Source organism: Anopheles moucheti, chromosome 3, assembly GCF_943734755.1.
Source record: "Anopheles moucheti chromosome 3, idAnoMoucSN_F20_07, whole genome shotgun sequence".
Lineage (NCBI taxonomy): Eukaryota > Metazoa > Arthropoda > Insecta > Diptera > Culicidae > Anopheles > Anopheles moucheti.
Genome location: NC_069141.1, coordinates 934,310 through 952,965, shown reverse-complemented (window position 1 = coordinate 952,965; position 18,656 = coordinate 934,310). Strand labels below are relative to the sequence as shown.

Here is an 18,656-nt window from a genome sequence, read left to right as displayed (position 1 = left end):
ATTTTTCCCTTGAAAGATTAACGCAATTGTATTTGAACATTTCCATTTGTACCTCTTTAATGCGCTTTGCTCTTATTCTTTCCATGAGCTGTGGAGTAAAAAGTTTCCACTTTTGATCACTGATTTCTTAGTATACACATTGTCCAAGTATGAAGCATAGTAAAACGTTAAAGTACCAAACATGTACAACGAAATATTAATCACAATCCATTCCACTTAAGGGTTTGCTAGTGCTGCTGCTCTACCATTTGCCAGCCTGCCTGGTCCTGGGCACGCCGGTATGACTTACTACCCGTGCTTAAGTCGTGTGCGTGTGTATGAATTTATTTGCTGTATGTCCCCCTACATTTATTCGTAGTTGTGTGGGTGTGTGTGTTATCTCGTCCTGTCCTCCACATCAACCCATCCTTAGTTTGCGCTTGAGCGTCCAGAATCCAACCACCTTAATTGCAACGAAATGCACGACCAGCGTCACCACGTTGAACAGATAGTTGCCGGACGCTACACCAAGCTCCCGAAGTATCGTGTTGGCTTTCCTGTTGGGGATGCGAGAAGAAACGCGGTGAATCAAAACCGTGATTGCCATGATTTATTGTGGCACGGGCGAAAAGGTGATGCCACTCTGACCGGGCACACGTGACCGTCTTGGAGGTTCACCCGGAAGACGCTACTTACACGTAGTGACAGTACATCTCGTCCTTCGGGCACACCAGATCGGTCCGACTGTCATCGTAAGCGGTCAGTACCAAGGCCTCGAAGCTGTACCGGTGCGACGAAAGGTAGCTGATGCCCCGCATCGCATCCGACATGTGGCTGAACATGATGAGAAAACCGCAGAACACAAACATGAAGCAGGTCATGATGGCACCGATGAACGTTCCGTTCTGTGATGGTCGTATACAGGCACACCCCGGATATGAGATTTGCAGGCAAAACCGACGCAAAGACGCAAACATACATAAACAGTAAAACCGTTAAGACAATCCGTCCGCTCGAAAGGCAACAAACAGTAAATGCAGCCGGAGAGAACCTGCCCGAAGCCAAATCCTCAAAGCCAACTGGCGAACCAATACCGCTCCAGCCTGGCTAATGAGACTGACTCGGAAACGTCCTCCGTTTGCCGACTTACGATTTCATTCAGGAACGTGCCCAGAAACAGCCCGAATCCATCGGCAACGATGGTGTTGAGCACCAGCACGGCCGTAAACATGAGATATCGCTCCAGCTCGCACGGTTGGTACGTCATCGCGTAGACAATCGAGGCGTAAACAATCGAAAAGAAGATCTGTCAAAGTGGTTAGTCGACAGGAAGAGGTAAGCAAATGTTAGTAGAGCTTTTACTAATAAACATCTGTCAGTCCATGTCATGTGTATTCGGAGGTAACTGAGCAAAAGCTTCTGAGAGGTTCCGAGTAACCTCAACCGAGCTTTTTACACTTTTTTATGCAAACGCACTGTGTATATTTACAACTTGGAGTTTCGAGCTCCAACATTTCTCAAATTCGCTGGTAAGTCATTGACTATGTCGCTAAGTCCAGTGCTCTAGTTGAACTTGTTAGCTCTTGTTATCGGACTCTAGTTAGCTTATGATGATTAATTTAGAGTACTGAGACTAAAGTAATTAAATACTTTGCCATAAGCCTCAGCAACTTTACTCAATACCGTCATTCTTACCTGTACTGGTAATGACGTCAGCATGGATGCTACGAAATACGTTCGTATTTTATACCACCGGTTAAAGGATTCCTTCTTCAAGATATTCATTTCATACGGGTCTGCAATTGTCCGGTTTGGGGAGGGAACGGTTAGAAATTTCATTTAATTATCCTCCCTTCTCCCTGCCTCTTCTCCGATACATACACTTTAGGACACCGGGCATGAGTGTCGTATACCATAGGTACAGAACGTGCACCATAAACGAGGCCACGTTCGAGATCGATTTCGTTGCGTTAATTCCCGAATCGCCGAACAGCAATCCAATCACGATGGCACACACGATGTGGACAAACAGCTTCAGATGTGTCACCGTCTGCAACGTACAGGAGGAGTTGGTTCGATTTTTAGTAGCGGGTTTGATTTCTCGTGGAATAGTATCGCCACACCTACCCAGTCGCGGTACAGCTGAATGTTGGAGCGCTTCATCAGGATCAACAGTTTGGCAAACTCGGACGGCCGGTGCTGTTGGTGCTTCTGGTTCATCTTTGCCGGCAGCTGCTCCACCGTTACGGTCAACGGTTCCACTTCCTTCCGGTGTCCCTGATAGATGGAGTCGTTGTGATTGCTGTCATAGGCCGGCGGGCAGACCAGTGCCCCCGCGATTGGTACCCCGCTGCCCAATCGATCCACCACCGGAACGAGCGGATTCAGTCGCCAGCTTGGTTCGGTGGCGGCCTTTGCAAGCGCTTTGGTGAAGTTACCGTACTCCTTATTGGTGACCTCTAGCACTGCGCGAACATACGAACGAACACGGTTAGTGGCGAACCATCGCGATACAACCGAGCGGAAACTTACAGTAATCGGCCGCATTGTGATACGCCGGACAGTGGAGCCCGACCGAGCGCAAGTAAGGTACGGTGTTCAGAGCCGAGCCCTGATAGACGCAGTGACCCTCAGCCAGCACGTACACGTGGTCAAACATTTCGTAAACCGTTGCAGATGGTTGATGGATCGTGCAGACGATGGTACGCCCTTCGCGCGCCAAACTCTGCAATAGTTTGATGGTGTACAGCGACGATGAGCTATCTAGGCCACTGTTGGGTGACGTTGCAGAGAGCAACACACACGGTTCCCGGGTGCCAAAACGTTGATTTCATCGTCGTTACCATAGACACCCACCGTCAACGCGAAAGTTGTTATAGCGGCCGGTCGTTGTGATACGATTGAAATACGACAGAATTGTTGCAAAATCCGTTCCATCCCGGAGGGGGACATAACATCACGACAGACGACCATTCGCGACCATACCAGACGCCCAAAGGATGAAGTTTAAATGAGCAAAAATGAGAAAAAGGGAGAAAATAATGACATAGTGAGAAATTGTCATGGACACGTGACACTAGAGCTGATGATGATGTCGATTGCTGGTGAGCTCATTAAACTAATGTGATTGCGCTCTATGTTTTAGCTTAGAATATAGAAAATTCTAAGAGATATCAACGACCAAAGTGTTTGAAACCCAACCGACAAATAAAGACAAACAAAATCAAGTTTTCTGAGCTACTGCATTTTAGCAATGCAACCGTCACTGAAATAAAGTTTCGATTAAACACTCGTGAACTGCTCTAAGCGACGCTTGCTGAGGGAGAAAAAGTTAGAACTCGATCCAGGGCTCTCAACCTTTTCCATTGCATTCGAAACTTCAACATGATTTTTTTATCTACAATTTCCATCAGCCTGGGCATTGCATAACCGATTGTTACCGACACTTTTCCGATGAATCTATTTTTACCCACTTCGTTCAACAAAAACCCACATATTCGCATTCCAATCCGATCGAGTAGAACAAAGGCAGTGATGCCATCGGCCACTACGTGCCCACTGCCGATACTTACGTAGTTGGTTCGTCCAGAAATAGGATCGGCGGATTATCGATAAGCTCCAGTGCGATTGATAGACGCTTCCGTTGGCCACCGGACAGGCTGCCACAGCGTGTCTGTTTGCAGTAGCTCAACTGTAACGTGTCGAGAATTTTGTCAACCTGAAGCGCAAAAGAAAGGCAGACACACACAAAAGTTGCATAAGAATGTACACAAAGAAATTGAACGGACTGGACTGGCACCCAAAGGGCTAGCAAAGCTTACCAGCCGAAGCTTTTCGCTGCGGTTAAGACTGTCGGACGAAACCTTCAGATCGCAGGCCATCAGCATTATCTCGTGCACGGTAAAGAGTGGCTGCAGATAGTCTTCCTGCAGTATGTAGCTGCACAGTTTACGGTTTGTGCTACCACTGCTGCCGAAGGCGAGCGTTCCCTTAACGCCCTGTGTCCTGCAATGGGAGAAGCGGGCTGGTGGAGGTTCAAACGTTACGGCAGTGGTTGTCCAACCGAGGGCATGATTAGTATCGAGCAAATACTCACGTGTAACCGGTAAGGATGTTTAGTAGTGACGATTTGCCTGCACCGGACGGACCCATGATGGCGGTCAACTCACCCGACTGAAACCGTCCCGATACACCATTGAGGACGGTTTTCTTTTCTGAAAAAAAGCAAGGATGAAAATAACGTTGCATAATTAAAGCACATGTTTACACTGCATCCTGCGCATATTGCACGGTGTAAGGATAAAAATCAAACTTTTTTAATGAAAAAACCCCCATGATAAAGGCTTTGCATTACACTTTTTTGTGCCGTTTAAAATATGAAATTGTGATGCAAACAACATGAGTGATGTTTACCAACAAAATGGATGAGAGAAAAGAAGAAATAAAGCCGAAACGGTAATTCACTTTTTTTTTGTTTGCCAGCTTCCAATTGTATGATAAGCCAATTGAGTAGAATTGTGTGTCTACAGCTTATAGCAAGGACAATTGTTACTCTCTTATCAGAATGTAATTTCCATCATAGCATAGCTTGCGATAAAGCGACATAATTATGTAGTTGCATCGAAACAATCATGAAAGGCTTATTAATTACATGGTCAATTTTGTACAAGCTTATTTGTTAATAAATGGTATTTACTCTTTGGAATACGCTGTGATATCCTTCACAAAAAGAACATCATATAAATATCAAAAAGAAATTCAAAGAATTTTCAGTTAGTTTAGTTTAAACCATTTTTAACTAATTTGAACAGGATCATAACACATTCAAGACTTGTTGCATTATGCATACTGCACAATTTTTGCTATTGAAAGTGTCAAAAAGAAGTCACCCAAAGCTTTCCTATCATCAGCATATCCGAAATGATAAATTACCCTTCGAGGTGTTTAAAAAAGGCATATGCAAAGTAACTTAAATGGCACTTTAATTACACCATGAATTACACTCGAAGACACCAAGTAGCAAGATCATTTCGTCCTATCTATAATCTTACTACGATATAGAGTCAACCACATGCTTGGGTGTGACTGTGTGCATCATGATTCGGCTATACGGTGGGCACTAGTGTCGACAATTACACTCGTAGTGCCGCAATGACACTTGACCGATACTTAACAGACTTCATTTCACACCATCGGATCCATCCTGCGATGTGAGCACCACTCACCGTATTTATACCGCCACAAGGATCGTGTCGAGGAACAGTGTACTGCAAATGTTACTAATCGAGATGAAAATAATCCCCATACAGTTGCACTGTATGCACTTCCGAGATGCATTTACCAACTATAATTGCACTGATTGCGCGATAGAGCATCGATTTACAACAGCTCTCCTGCTTTAGATAATGCATATCCGTTCGAGAAACGCTCTGCTGGTACGAATCATTCATGCCACGTACTGAAGAATTAGTGCTACTGATGCACATCTCTGTTATACCAGTTCCGAGGCTAATCATACGCTACACCGCATCACAGAACGTTGATACCGAAATTACTCCGAACACATTCACAAGGCTAGTTGGCTTGAAAAACGGATCCACTCATCAGCTTTCCTACTTGGATAAACGTCCATCAGCAACCCTTTCCTCCTTGAAATTGGCTTCCGATTTTTGATGAATCTTTACCAAGTGTTTACTGAGTCCTTTCTCTGTTCGGCCAACTGTTCTCTACCTCGAACGATCCTGACTAAACCACTCAGCAGCAACAAGCGTCTGACAGTGCCAGGAGACACCCACTTAGCATCCTCATCTCGTCTCGAAAGTGATGAGAAATTTGCACCCCCTCAAGTCGATATACAGACCAGCTCAGACAGGCATCCATGAGGGAAGGCGATTGAATACTCCGGATTTACTTGCCTTTCCGGTTGGGGGAAGTATCATCATCAGCACTATTAAACACCGTCACTGATGAGATTGCTTGCCACACGTTTTGGTGCAGTGTATTGTATGTGGCGATCGTCCTTGGTCCGCCATGAGATATATAGGGAGAGAAGCATTTTTGCTGATGCAACACACGATGGACTTTTTCTGCTGATGCATCTCCAGCACCCCTTGCTACGAGTTGCATTTTGTGTTGAGCGCTGCAAAATATGCATCGATGTATATGCATAAGTTGTGCGGCTGTGTTTAGAGTATGGTGAATATAATTGAATCGCCGGTTCAATATTTCACGAGAGGACTTGGCTCTCATCAATCATACTGTCTACTGTCCTGCGTCCACCGTCCTTTTTACATCGAAAAACAAACACCTTCCTCTTCGAGTTGCAAGTTCTACTGGAAGGTGCAGTTCATTGGATTTACAAACATACTATCGATTTAACAACCGCATACGGTGAAACAAAAGACTAACTGGGTCCAACTTAAGTTTGATATCCGTCTCTAGCAGTGATCTTTGAACCGTCGGGTGACCATTCCACCTACAGTCAACCTGCCAATGCTCATTGCTCATATTAACCGTCACTGAGGCGTGTGCTTCAACTCTTGCTTACTGCAAACGCAAACAGACAAATCACAATTAATATTTTATTTTTTCCCACTTGGTTGCGACATGCGACAAACGGTTCAGATTTCCGTAACGAATCCAGCTGCAAGTCGCAGGTCGCAAAGGGCAACGGTACAGACGGTTGGCGGGATTATTCAAATGTTAAACTTTATGCGCCACGTGGAGTCAGCTTTATAAAGTGTACAATAGAAGGCCGTTCTTGTCGTTGTCTCTCTCAGACATGCAGACATTACAACCGGACAGTGGAAACTAGATAATGAATGTAATCGTTAATCATGCGGTAGCCGTTATGGCGTGATGGTTTGACATTTGCGCCGCGACAGGAAATGGTTGATGGAATGAATTTCTCCACCAGCTGCCCAACGCATCCACATTCTTTGCGTAAAGAATAGCGTTAGAGCAAAAGATGGACATTCATTTACTAACTTATTGCTAGTAAAGGTTACTCATTCGAATACCCTAATTGAAGGAAAGAAAAAAAAGCAACACTGATAGTAATACGACTTGAGCGCAATAAATATATGTAGAATTTTTTCAATGATAGTTCCATTCTGAATCCAAAAGAAACCCAAATTTAAGGAACGCAGTTGTGCTTTCATTTCCAACATTTCAATTACCCATTTAGCCTAACCTTATCTTAGAAAAAAATAAAAATGGCACGCAATCTGATTTAATGAGATGCTACACTGTAAAATAATACCTACGAGAACGAATCAGTTATGCAAACATACAATTACTAACGCCGTTCCATACCGTGCCGTCAATATTGTTGCAACGTATCTACAAACAATCAAACAAACAAACAAACAACCGAACGGACAAACAGGTATGAAAATGCTTGAAATACCATCATCGCAATGAGATTATCGCTTTAATTGGTTCTAGTACCAGGGTAACATATTAATGAGCAATGAGCAATAGTGCTAATGAGCTCCGGAACGGACGCTTCTTTTTCGTGTACAAGCATAACTACAAACGTGCTCATCGTACTAGGAAAACATCCCCCGTCATAGCCGAAGCCGAAGCAATGACGCATACGCGTACGGCTGTTTCTAACCGTTCGCTGTGTTTCTTGTTTGCAATTCTCCCACAATTACACACGCGGCCACTTAGCAAAAAGTGATTCCAGTACTGAATCACTTGTACCTTGTCCTCCGCCCTCCCCCGACACCTCTCTCCTCAGCTCGTGGTGGTAAGTGGTTTCATCTCATTAGCGCAAAAAAGGGCTCGCTCCCGGAAGAACGGAACGGTGGCCACCTCGCGGCAAACGGACGACCACTGGAAAGGTTAAAAAGGGATGGCAGCGCGGCAAAGGTCGAAACCCTGCACTAGGGTACTCGAACACGGCCTCAAGCAGTGTGAGGGGGCGTCGACGCACAATCCAGCAATGCATTTGCGTGCAGTAACTAAATGATAACTGATGTCTTCCTGCGGACCGCGGCTTCATTCTGTCGCGTGTAATAAAATCACTTCAGAGTGAAGAACTCTACCACGTTGACGGGATCCGGGGAAACAGAGAGCACTTGACGATTTGTACGACACGTATTTCGCACGGGACAGATAATTAAATCAAGCAACTCCTAATGGTATGGTAAAATCTCATCGATTACCCTGTGGTTCTCATTGCACCTTCCGGGGACCGTGAGGGAACACGTCCAGCCGAATAATTAACCTGCTAAACTTGCACTCACAGTTCGTCAACGGTGGGTTGTAATGTTTCTACTTTTGGAGCCAAATCTTCACTTTCACGACACATCAACACGCCAGCTCGTTTGTTAGGTCAGTGCGGATGGTACGAAAAAGCACTAATTATTATTCATGGAATAATTAAATCTGTGCCAACGAAAATTTCCGATCCACTCCGAATAGAAGCAATTTCAGTGGGCGCAGACGTAAACAGATAGACGAGGTTATCGGGTCTGAATAAACTGAAATGCAAATCACTATCTTACAGTATTGACAGTAATATTTCTTTTTTCTCCAAGAAGATATGAAGTATTGTGGTTGAGAACATGTATATAATTTTCGCATTTTATTCAAAAGGACGTTTAAGGCGTATTGAATGTTAATACGAATCGTGGAATCCAGTATCCAAGTCTCGTAAAACTGTTTGTTATAAAAAGGCGAATAATGTAAGACAAGCACACATTGCATGATCCACTTCAATATCTCGTATACATCAGCCTGTTGCTTCCTGTATTACTGCTTACTAATGTACATGGTTAGCTAGCATCTACCACATTTCCGCCAACGATCGTACCATATTGCATAAAGCAAATTAGTTTTATCTTTGGCTTTTTCTTTTCCAGTTTACATTGAACTGTTCTGTACAGCAGACAGATAATAAATGCTTCAACTGAGAAGTGTTTTAAAATAGAATCAATATTTATCCATCCATAAATAATAATACAGGTCGCTTAATTATTATCGACAACCGCTTCCTATGTTCTTTAAAAGAATTGAAGATGTTGCAGTTCTTTGTGAGAGAATATTAATTAAGTTTAAGAAAATAATTGAAAAATTGTTATAAACTGACACAGACTGAATAGAATGTAACAAAAAATGAAATAAGTTTACATCTGTTTAATGTATCTGGGTAGTCAGTCACAACTAGACCACAACCGCATGTTAATTCTAAACGGCTAAAATCGTGTTCGTTCTGGAAAAATAAAAGGTAGTTGAAACATCTCATGTGAATCCCCTGATTTTTCGTCAGCGTGATAAACAAAACTCGGAGAAGTCCGTAATCAAGCAAAAAAAATCCCATCTTCATCATAGCAGATTGCTAGTTTGTAAACAAAAATCTTATTGCTTTATGCACAAAACCTGTTCCAATTCTGTACTGTTTTACTTCGTTAGCTTTATTAAACATCATTTTAGCAAATAATATAGGAACAATTAGTTTGATTCCACTTCAAATCACACCACCGCAACACAGAGACGACAAACGGGAATGAAACTGCATACGCTTTAACCGCTTAGGGCTCAGTTTGGCCCTTGCTAAAAGTCTTCTTCGTCACATCAACTACCTTTTTGACCGTTTCGACAAACACACCGGCTAGCTGCTCGAACCAGCTACCCACCTTTCCCGACATTTCACCACCACCGCCAAATGCCTGACGTCGATTACGAGGCATGTTTAACGAGCGTCCATTTCCTTCCTCTTCATCCGACTCCGATCCACTATAGTCGCTGCTTTGATCGGACGTGTCACGCTTCCTGCGCAAATCTTCGGTTGGAGGAGTTGTTTTTTGACCACCTCCACCACGACACGATACACGTCCCTCTGAAGGTCCCTTTGGAGATCGCTTGCTGCGCGGTTCGATGTCCAGCTGTTTGATCGTCTCGCGTTTGCGGCGCTCAGCTGTGGCCGTGGTTGTGCTTTCCTCCTGATCTGGTGGTGGACCTCTGCCACATGGTGGAGGACCACGTCCATGCGGGCCCTTCGGTGGAGGACCCCGTGGAGGATCTTCAGTTACATCGCCATCCGACTGAGGAGTCCGCTTGTTCCGAATTGCATTCTCTTTCACCAGCACACGACTTGCTGCGCGGACTGTTTCTAGCTTTTCATGTGTTTTTACTTTCTGATTAGCGCGCAGCTCACTGTCTACCGAGTACGTTTGCTTTTCGAAGCCAGCTAATTGCACCATTTCCGGCGAACGGCGACGTCTTTCGACTGCTGCGGGGACAACAGCAGTCGTTCGCGGTTCAGCTACCGGTAGCTCACCAAAATTATTGACATTCGACACCGAGCTAACCTTTACGATGTTGACGTTTGTGCCAGAAGGTGACTGTGGTAGCAGACTGACGGCATAGGCAGCTCCTACTACACCCACAGCCCGTCGACGGCGCACTAGGTCGTCCTCATTTTCCGAAGCTCCTTCATTTGCAGCATCACCGAAACCGGTGTTCACGCTTGACCCACCACCGAATTTAAATCCAAACAGATCTAACCAAACAAACATAACATGGGAAGAGAAAAGAAGGGTGAGTTTATCGCTCATGCAACCATAGTGTTGTGACATCTGTGTTGGGCCGCACACTGACCGATAGAACGCTTTCCTTCCGATTTTACGTTGACACCGTGGTCAAGCGCTTCCTTCAGCTTGGAGACACCCTGTAACACAACCGCCTTGCCCGTCTCTACAAGGTCACGGCGAGGTCTTAGTGAAAGACCGTACGTTACCTATAGGGACGTAATATTTGAGATAAGCAAACAGAAAACCCAAAAAAGCACGCCTGATGCACTCACTTGACCCAGCAGCAGCAAAGCAGCGCTGGTAAGCAACACCTCGCCCAAAAAGCACCTCATATTTTCACTCTCACTGACAATACTGAACAACCGTACTCAGTGTCGTCGTTCACACCGATCAAGTGGCACCTACTAAGTTGTGCATCCAAATCCGAATGAACACAGTTGCAACCAATGCACAGCGGAACGAATGCCGTACAGCATACCGTGAATATTTGCTATTTATACGTCCCGATCATCTGGGAATGGTATCCAGCACAGCACATGCCGCTAATATCCGGTCCGAAAGGCATCACAAACTGGACAAATTATAAAATCGCCCACTAGTATCGCGGTTTGCAATCGGGGTACTTTCGTTGTTCCGGTTGTTCCACGAGCACGACACGAATCGCGAATCTGTCATCATTTCCAGCTCAACATTGATCCGGTGACGGGAGGCCATCTCATATCAACTGCCTCCCTGCAACGCTTCATCGGTGGTGGCCTCAGTGGGTCAGTTTAATTATGGCACTGCATGAGACCAGTGCTATTCTGATCGATCACTGGCACCTGTGCTAAACGGGTCGATTTGGCACGATGAAAGCTTTAAGAGCCACGTTTGGGAACCACTTTGATAGGCGCGCTGCTGTGCTAAGCGTAACAAAGGGAAGTTATTATTCGCGAAATGAGAAACGGTGCGAAAACGTGACTAAAATCGATGGAATGGCAAAACTATTTCCTATACCGTAGAGCATCAGATGCCTTTGGTCCACGTGTGATCGATCGCGTGTTTTACGAGCCAAGTGTGCTACAACAGTACAGCGCCAGAGCATGATGGTGTACAGTTTTCAAGCGCCGATGAAGCGTTAAACTTTCCAGCATCACTCGATTAACGTCTAGTTTAAAATAACTTAATTAACATTTCCAATTCCAGGTTTTGGCTATTAAAAACATCTCATGCAAAGACAGCGCTGCCAAATCATTTCCCTGCTGCCTGGTACAAATTCGGGAAGCAAAGCAAATTATTATTCGTCACGTTTGATGCGTATAGCACGCGATGCGTTGCACGGGCACTTCATTGTAAATATGTCAAGGTAAACTGGCTTAGACGAACGGTTCTATGGTTTGCTACGGTGCTGCTGCTGCTCAGGAATTCGCGTCACGCTTCCAAAATACCAATGCTCGAACGGGAATGTTCTTCGGCTAATTTTTTTCTCTCACTCCCTTTTGGAAGCGCGGGTTTGGAAAAGACACTCTGAAGACGTCAATAACATCGATAAATTCCCTCAACTTCACGTACGCTCGAGCGTACCGACAAATGAGTAGTCGCATACCAACTGTACCGAAATGACGTAGGCTGAGAATTTCCTTCTTGCGAACGTAATTTCAAATACCATCGGGTACCAGAAGGACCAAAGAACTGTCGTCAATAGGAGAGAAAAAAACCATTAAAGTAGAAGAACCAACATGATAGATAACATCATTAAAGAAGCTATCTTTCCGACCACGCTGACTGGACTCTATCCCGGTGAGAATAATTATCTTCAAGTTTGTTTGACGTGCTGATTTGTATTGAAAGTAGTCAAACACTTACCCTAAAATAGCTCGTAATCGAATAATTAATTGCATTACAATCGATGATTCAACGAGCAAACAGGTCGCTCGATTATCGTTTATAGCAAAAGGAACGGAGAACTCGTTGGTCACTTATCGAACATGAATACTTGCTCCCGTAATTGGATGTTGTGGAACGATTTCGAATGAAATCTTTGACAAGCTTTCTCCTGTCTTCAACATACTTGCTGGTGTCAATAGTCGCTCAGTAGCACATCGATTAACGTTATCCAGTGAAAAGCACCAAGAGGGGAAAAGCTCCGAACTCGTAGAACATACATCAAATTCCAACTCCCTTCCTTCAAACAATGTACCAAGGTGGTCGGGCTTTCGGTCGGTAACGTTATTGACATCGACGACAAATGTCACCGAATGATTGACAAATATTGACCCGGCCACACCGAAGATGCGAATCGCGTTTGACTCACTCCGGGCCGCTGTTGCTCATGTTTGCTTTATTTCTGGGCGAATGTTTCGGGGACTTCCTGAAATAGGAAGTCGCACACAATGGCGCATATTTAACGGATCCTATTTACCAATACGCGGGAACCATTCTCTTCTCCAATCCAGCGTGTTCTTCGAGATTGCAATGGTGACCTTAAAAAAAGACGCGGGACATTAGAGAACAAATCAAAGAAAGATCCCGAAACAAATTCGTGTATGTTTGTCTTTCCCTTGCCATAAATACAACAACAAAAATCATCATACTTCACGGAGTCTCTACAGAAGCGTTCGATTTCCACTACCGGCAGAATCTTCCAGAGTAGCGTTCAGACATTGAAATGTGTGTTTGACGATGTGCATGCAGAAAATTGGTAAGAATGTTTGCAAAAAAAACATATATACATACATAAACCCCACAAAAACCACATATCTTTAAAACAAATATTTACTCTATCATTCATGGCCCGTGCTCTGCACGCTTCGAAATCTCCCCTTCTGCCAACGGAAGAAATGCCGGTTTACGGGGTTTTCGGAATGGCCTCTGTAAACACAAAACTCATCGGCTTTTGCGTCACCCCCGATAGGCGCGTGTGTGTCATCGCACAAAAATTGATGTGCCTGTGGCTGTGGATGAATTCGGTAGCACCAAACTGATGCCGCCTTTTGCTTTTGTTGGATATGAATGTTGATATTTTGGTGTTGCTATTTACGGGAATACGATGCTCGTTCATCCTATTTACAAGTATTGACGAAACGTCCCAAACAGAATGGACTTGGCGCTCGGTATGTCTCGCCACCCGGAAGAATAAGCTGGACCGGTTCCAATCAGCACCTGTTCGATAATAAACTATGGCCTATTCGATCAATACGCTTTATGCGTACGCTTTAGCAACTGTTTATCGTCTTCTGGAGCTTGCATTCCCTTTTTTTGTTTGTTTACGCAATACAACATGTTTGGCTGCCAAAGTTCAAATTAGGCAGAGGTGTTAGCCACTACCTATCAACAACTCTGTCACCTTCAGATGTCAGACAAATTGCCTTGTCGTTTTGGAGTTTGTATTTCTTATCTGACTACTTAATTCACTTTGCGAGTTACTATGAAAGCTTTTTAATGCATAGCCTTACTTTAAACTTAGCCAATGGGATTCGCTACAGCAAATCGCACCTTGTGACCTTGCAGATATCGTCTGGTGTAGTCAGATAAAAAATATCACCTCTTAACTGATCCATTTTGTCATAATTGCTCCTCAAATCGGGTGCTAATGAAATGTTCGACATTCTCCGAGCACCGTTGCTGAATGATCAACACACTCTATCAGCAATCCAGCATCCGACAGACCACCTTGACCTAAGGTCAGCCCGGTTGCCAATTGGATCGGTGAAAATCATGCGACGTGCGTTTGCTCACCTCGGTTATTCGGTCAAGTCTAAGTGAATTAGTCGCAGCACCCAGCCCAATGACGACAAGCTGTGTGTGACCAAGAAATGCCTCCCTCTTCCTACCCGACTCTCCCTTGAGTCAGTTGACTCATGCTGCATTCCATTCGCGCATAAGAATTGCTGCAATTTCAGCGACCGGCTTCATGTGTACCGAAAGCATCTCTCGACCAACCGTACGACATTAATTCGATTCGGTTTCGGAGACTCGCGCAAAGCGATGCAACAGAATGCACTGGACAGGGGCTAGCTTTCTAGGGGCATTGCCAAACGGACACGAGAATGAGTGCATCCTTAACCTGCTTACCTCACCAAGTAAACGGGGCGTGCAAAAGCTAGAAGGGTTCCAATTAAATGCGACCTAGAATTGATTTCAATGCTGGAGCAGCAAATAAGGGCGAGAATGATTGTAAGGGGCAGAGTAGCTGCACTTTTTTCCTAAAAGAACTTATGCAATACAACGCTAATTGATGAAAGATATTTTTTTTAAATGTGCTTTTCAACATTTCAAACATTCAATCAAACCATCAAATGCCATGACAATTACCACTAGCAAACTTTTTCGTTAACGGTTAGTCCATCTAGCAAGATGAGTTGCTATCCGAGCTACTCGTCATTAGTAACAATTTAAAATATGTACCATTTAAGCATCTTCAAAATCTTGTTTTACAAAGCGCAATGAAACGAAGTTTATTCGTTTTCCGTACAAACCCACACGGGAACCTGTAACCAGCGACGATCGAGACACGATGCCATCCAATAAGCCGAACCACAGTCATTAGCCTCTTCGAAAGTCCCCCACCTGGCAAACTTCACCATCGCAGTGCAGCGAATCCGCATCCAAAAGCAGCACGCGGCGGTTTTCCATGGTTGTTACCTTGACTTTGAAATCCCGCGCGAGGCTATCTCGGCCAAGGGACTACGCGGTTCCGATCGCTTGCAGAGCTCTGACACTGACGCACACAACCACGCGGTTCAGCGTAGTCGAGTCCAAAGATACCGCCTAAAGGCACGGCTGGCCGGTTAACGGCACTGAATGCCATTTGCGATCGATGTTTACGTATACGGCGAATAGAAGATAAACAGGTGGGGGAGAAATAGAGAGGTGGGTGGTTTTTTGTTTTGTTTTCTTTTCTTCGCTTTCGTAATGCTATACAGTTTCAAGTTCAAGTTTCCACACTCTGATCATTAGCACGACGTAACATTGCACTGATGCCAAAATAATCTTAGCCGGCCCTTCAGCATAAGCGCAAAAAATACATTTTAAAATTTCTTTCTTATCGAATGAAGAAACACATGAGAAGTGATCTTGATCTACACATAAGCCTTCGTTGATCCGATCATCAGATTCTTCATCACCGTTCGTCCATCATGTTCAAGGTCATTTTAAAGCTACTTAGATTTGCTTCGCTACTCACGTCTTTTAATTGTTAATGCGAGGTGTAGATAGGAAAACTTGATCGTTAAAACCCTGTGAAACCGGAGGACCGTCCGGTGGAAGTCGAAAACTTTGCGAAATGCCAGATTGCTTACAAGTCTGAATTTTTAGCAGATCATATTAATTGCTTTCCAGCTTGATACGTTTCTTGCACGCCTTAGTTCATCACACAATCGAGAAACAACAGCACCGAGACGAGGCAAACGGACGGTTGTATAACGATTTCGTGATTAATTATTATTCCGGATGGAATTTTCGGTCGCTTTATATACATGACGAAACTTAGAGACGCTAGTAATATTGGTTTTGCTTTCATTGAATTAAAACATTTAACTTTTAAAATGGTTGTATAGGATCGATTATTCGTTATTTTAGCAACTACATAGATTCTCCCAAACTAGGAAATCCCAAAAAACTTCCAAACATGTTTTTTCAACTTCATTGTCAATCAGAACTTCCTTTAGAATGTTTAAATAAATTACCTCTAATTTGGATGTGCTTTTATATTCATACATTCATCCTAACGATCCGATCTGACACTGGCTTGCGATCACTCAAAGCACGCACTGACCTTATGCATCGAATGTCAACAAAATGTGCGAAGAGATCCGCTTTTATCTTCTTCACACAGAAAAAAAAACAAGCCCACATCCTCACATTTTTTCCTCATGAATAGCATCTGATAAACAAAACCTTACTTGGTTCTTTTTTCCTCATTCCAATGGTTTTAGACAACGTGCTTTTTTGCCCTCACAACATTAACCCTCCAAAATACGATCACGTTGACCTCAGACACCTTTAGAACCACTTAAGTTAATTAATTGCTTTCATCCGCGAGGGTTGTCTATATGTGCTGAAAACGGCAGAAGCATAGGGTCAAAGAACGCTAAAAGGCACAGCAAAACGACTGAGCGAATGACAAAAAAATCAGACACAAATCAACCAACCTAACTCCACCAAAAGTGCAAACGAAAAATGGTTACCCACAACAACAAAAAAACCAGCTACTTTACAAGAACCCCAACTGTCCTCAATTAAATGTGGAAAAACTTACCCCGTTTACCGGTGGTTACCGTATAGGTGATGTTGTCAAAGGTGACATCCATTGCGACGAAGGTCTGGCCGTTGGGTTGGGACGTATATGGACTTTCGGTACAGCAACAATCGATATCAGCTTGAACACACCCGTTGATCTACTTGAAGTATACAGCACTAGTTTTGATTTCAGAATTTTTATCATTTATCACTGAGATACAATTATCACTGTGGTGTAGTGTTCACTGGTGAGTCTACTAAACACCAACAAATATGCAAGCCTTAACGTCTGGACGGAATGTTCATTACAAATACTGAAAATGCTGAAAGAGGAAAAGCCCACATTAACTGTTGGAAAGTTCTACACAGCTGTAGCACAACACTCAAATCTTAATTTCTGCAATTCAAATTTAGCGCCGTACATGTTGTTCACCGTTCTTAAATAAATCATCAACACACTAAGACGGCTAACAACCAGCCAGATTAGATTACCTGGTGAGTAATGGGTGAATATCTGGCGACACAGTAGCAAGTAAAATAAAATGTCTAACAGGTTGAATCTATTACCCGAGAACACTTGCAACCTCTATCGAGGCGAACCCCACGGAACTGGTTCTACTAATTCAGATTGCAAGCCGATCCATGCGCTCAGCAACAATCTATGATCAGATAGAAACGGCTTTTACGTAAACGACAAAACCATCATCCCCACATGTTGGGACAGAAGGAGCGAAGGAATCGATCAAATCGGTTCATTAGCGGGCGTGGAGTGTCGCTAACATTAGTAAACTTCTTTCGAATGAATTGCGCTCTAATATCTTAGTAGCTACACTCTGCCGTCACATGAAGCCTTTCGTAATAGAATCTAATTTCGGCCAAATCTTAAAAAAAACAGACAAAACGTTAATTTAATTTATGCTTCATCAATTTCAGACTTATCACAAGACGCGGTTTGAAGCAACGCAACACAAGCGTTAAACCGAAATTCGTCCATTCTGACTTGTGAGACATACGAATGCGGAAATCATCAGAACCATTCCGAAGGCTCGAGCGAGGTATCATTTGAACCTAGCAGCAAATCAACGTACGTTCGCTATCGCTAACAACCTGTTCACAATGGTACGCCCAAGAACAGTCACCAGGCAGCAGTAGTTGCAGTGGCTCGGGCGAACAAACAGGAAGCATTAGCGCACAGGTGAAGTGGCAGACGCCGCGCAATCTAGTTTTACTAGGCCTCTCCGAACAGACGAGTCCAAGGTAATTGCTTAGTGTCAGGTCGCGTCCGAAGGGATCGCACACGGAACACTAGAACCTTACTGGCTAATACGGTGGCGCGGAACCAGAGTGTGGTTCGAAGGTGATCTTTTTGTACGATGAGTGTGATCTTCCTCGGGCCTATCGTTTATCGTTACATTGATTAAATCTGATGACAACTGCTTCCAATGCCCAAGCACTTTACGGCTAGAAACGACATATAACACACGGCGTGTACTGTGTCGCCTTGCAGTTTTTCAGCGTTTGCTAAACAAATGGTAGGTTATATCGTTGAAATTGTAATTGGTTTGTTTATTACCCGGTGATATTAACCTTAATCAACGAAGACTACCACATTATAGTTCTGAGAAGCTTTTTAATTATAACTTACGACTTTCACAAATACTTCACACTACGCTTGGTAGAAAAGTTTCATTCAAAATGGAGTTGTTGCCTTCGCCAGTCATTGCATCACCAACTATCAAACTATGACTAGCACAAATCACCATCAGTTTCGCAACGATCAGCCTTCTCCGTAGTCGAAAATCTATCGCTCTAGCGAAGCGTGAATCACTGCGACGCCCTCAAAGCCGCGAATGTGTACCGAAATTTTCAACATACAACCTCGAAAGCTGGTTTAATCTAATTAACCACACCGCCAGT

The 18,656-nt window shown here is 43.9% G+C and overlaps 2 protein-coding genes across 2 annotated transcripts; both read right to left on the bottom strand.

Annotated features, from left to right (window-relative positions):
• Positions 1-40: 40 nt before the first annotated feature.
• Positions 41-17,021, bottom strand: LOC128300681 (ATP-binding cassette sub-family G member 1). Its single transcript, XM_053036836.1, has 11 exons — positions 16,759-17,021; positions 4,076-4,193; positions 3,801-3,984; positions 3,552-3,697; positions 2,512-2,750; positions 2,107-2,444; positions 1,861-2,029; positions 1,675-1,775; positions 1,130-1,285; positions 676-884; positions 41-536 (listed from the first exon to the last, which is right to left on the bottom strand). Exons 1-11 carry the CDS (start codon positions 16,808-16,810, stop codon positions 398-400), a joined length of 1,851 nt encoding a protein of 616 aa, XP_052892796.1. The 5' UTR covers positions 16,811-17,021; the 3' UTR covers positions 41-397.
• On the bottom strand, positions 9,479-10,852 carry LOC128300682 (uncharacterized). The gene is made up of 3 exons (XM_053036837.1): positions 10,793-10,852; positions 10,588-10,726; positions 9,479-10,489 (listed from the first exon to the last, which is right to left on the bottom strand). The coding sequence occupies exons 1-3, from the start codon at positions 10,850-10,852 to the stop codon at positions 9,519-9,521; spliced, it is 1,170 nt and encodes a 389-aa protein (XP_052892797.1). The 3' UTR covers positions 9,479-9,518.
• Positions 17,022-18,656: the final 1,635 nt, after the last annotated feature.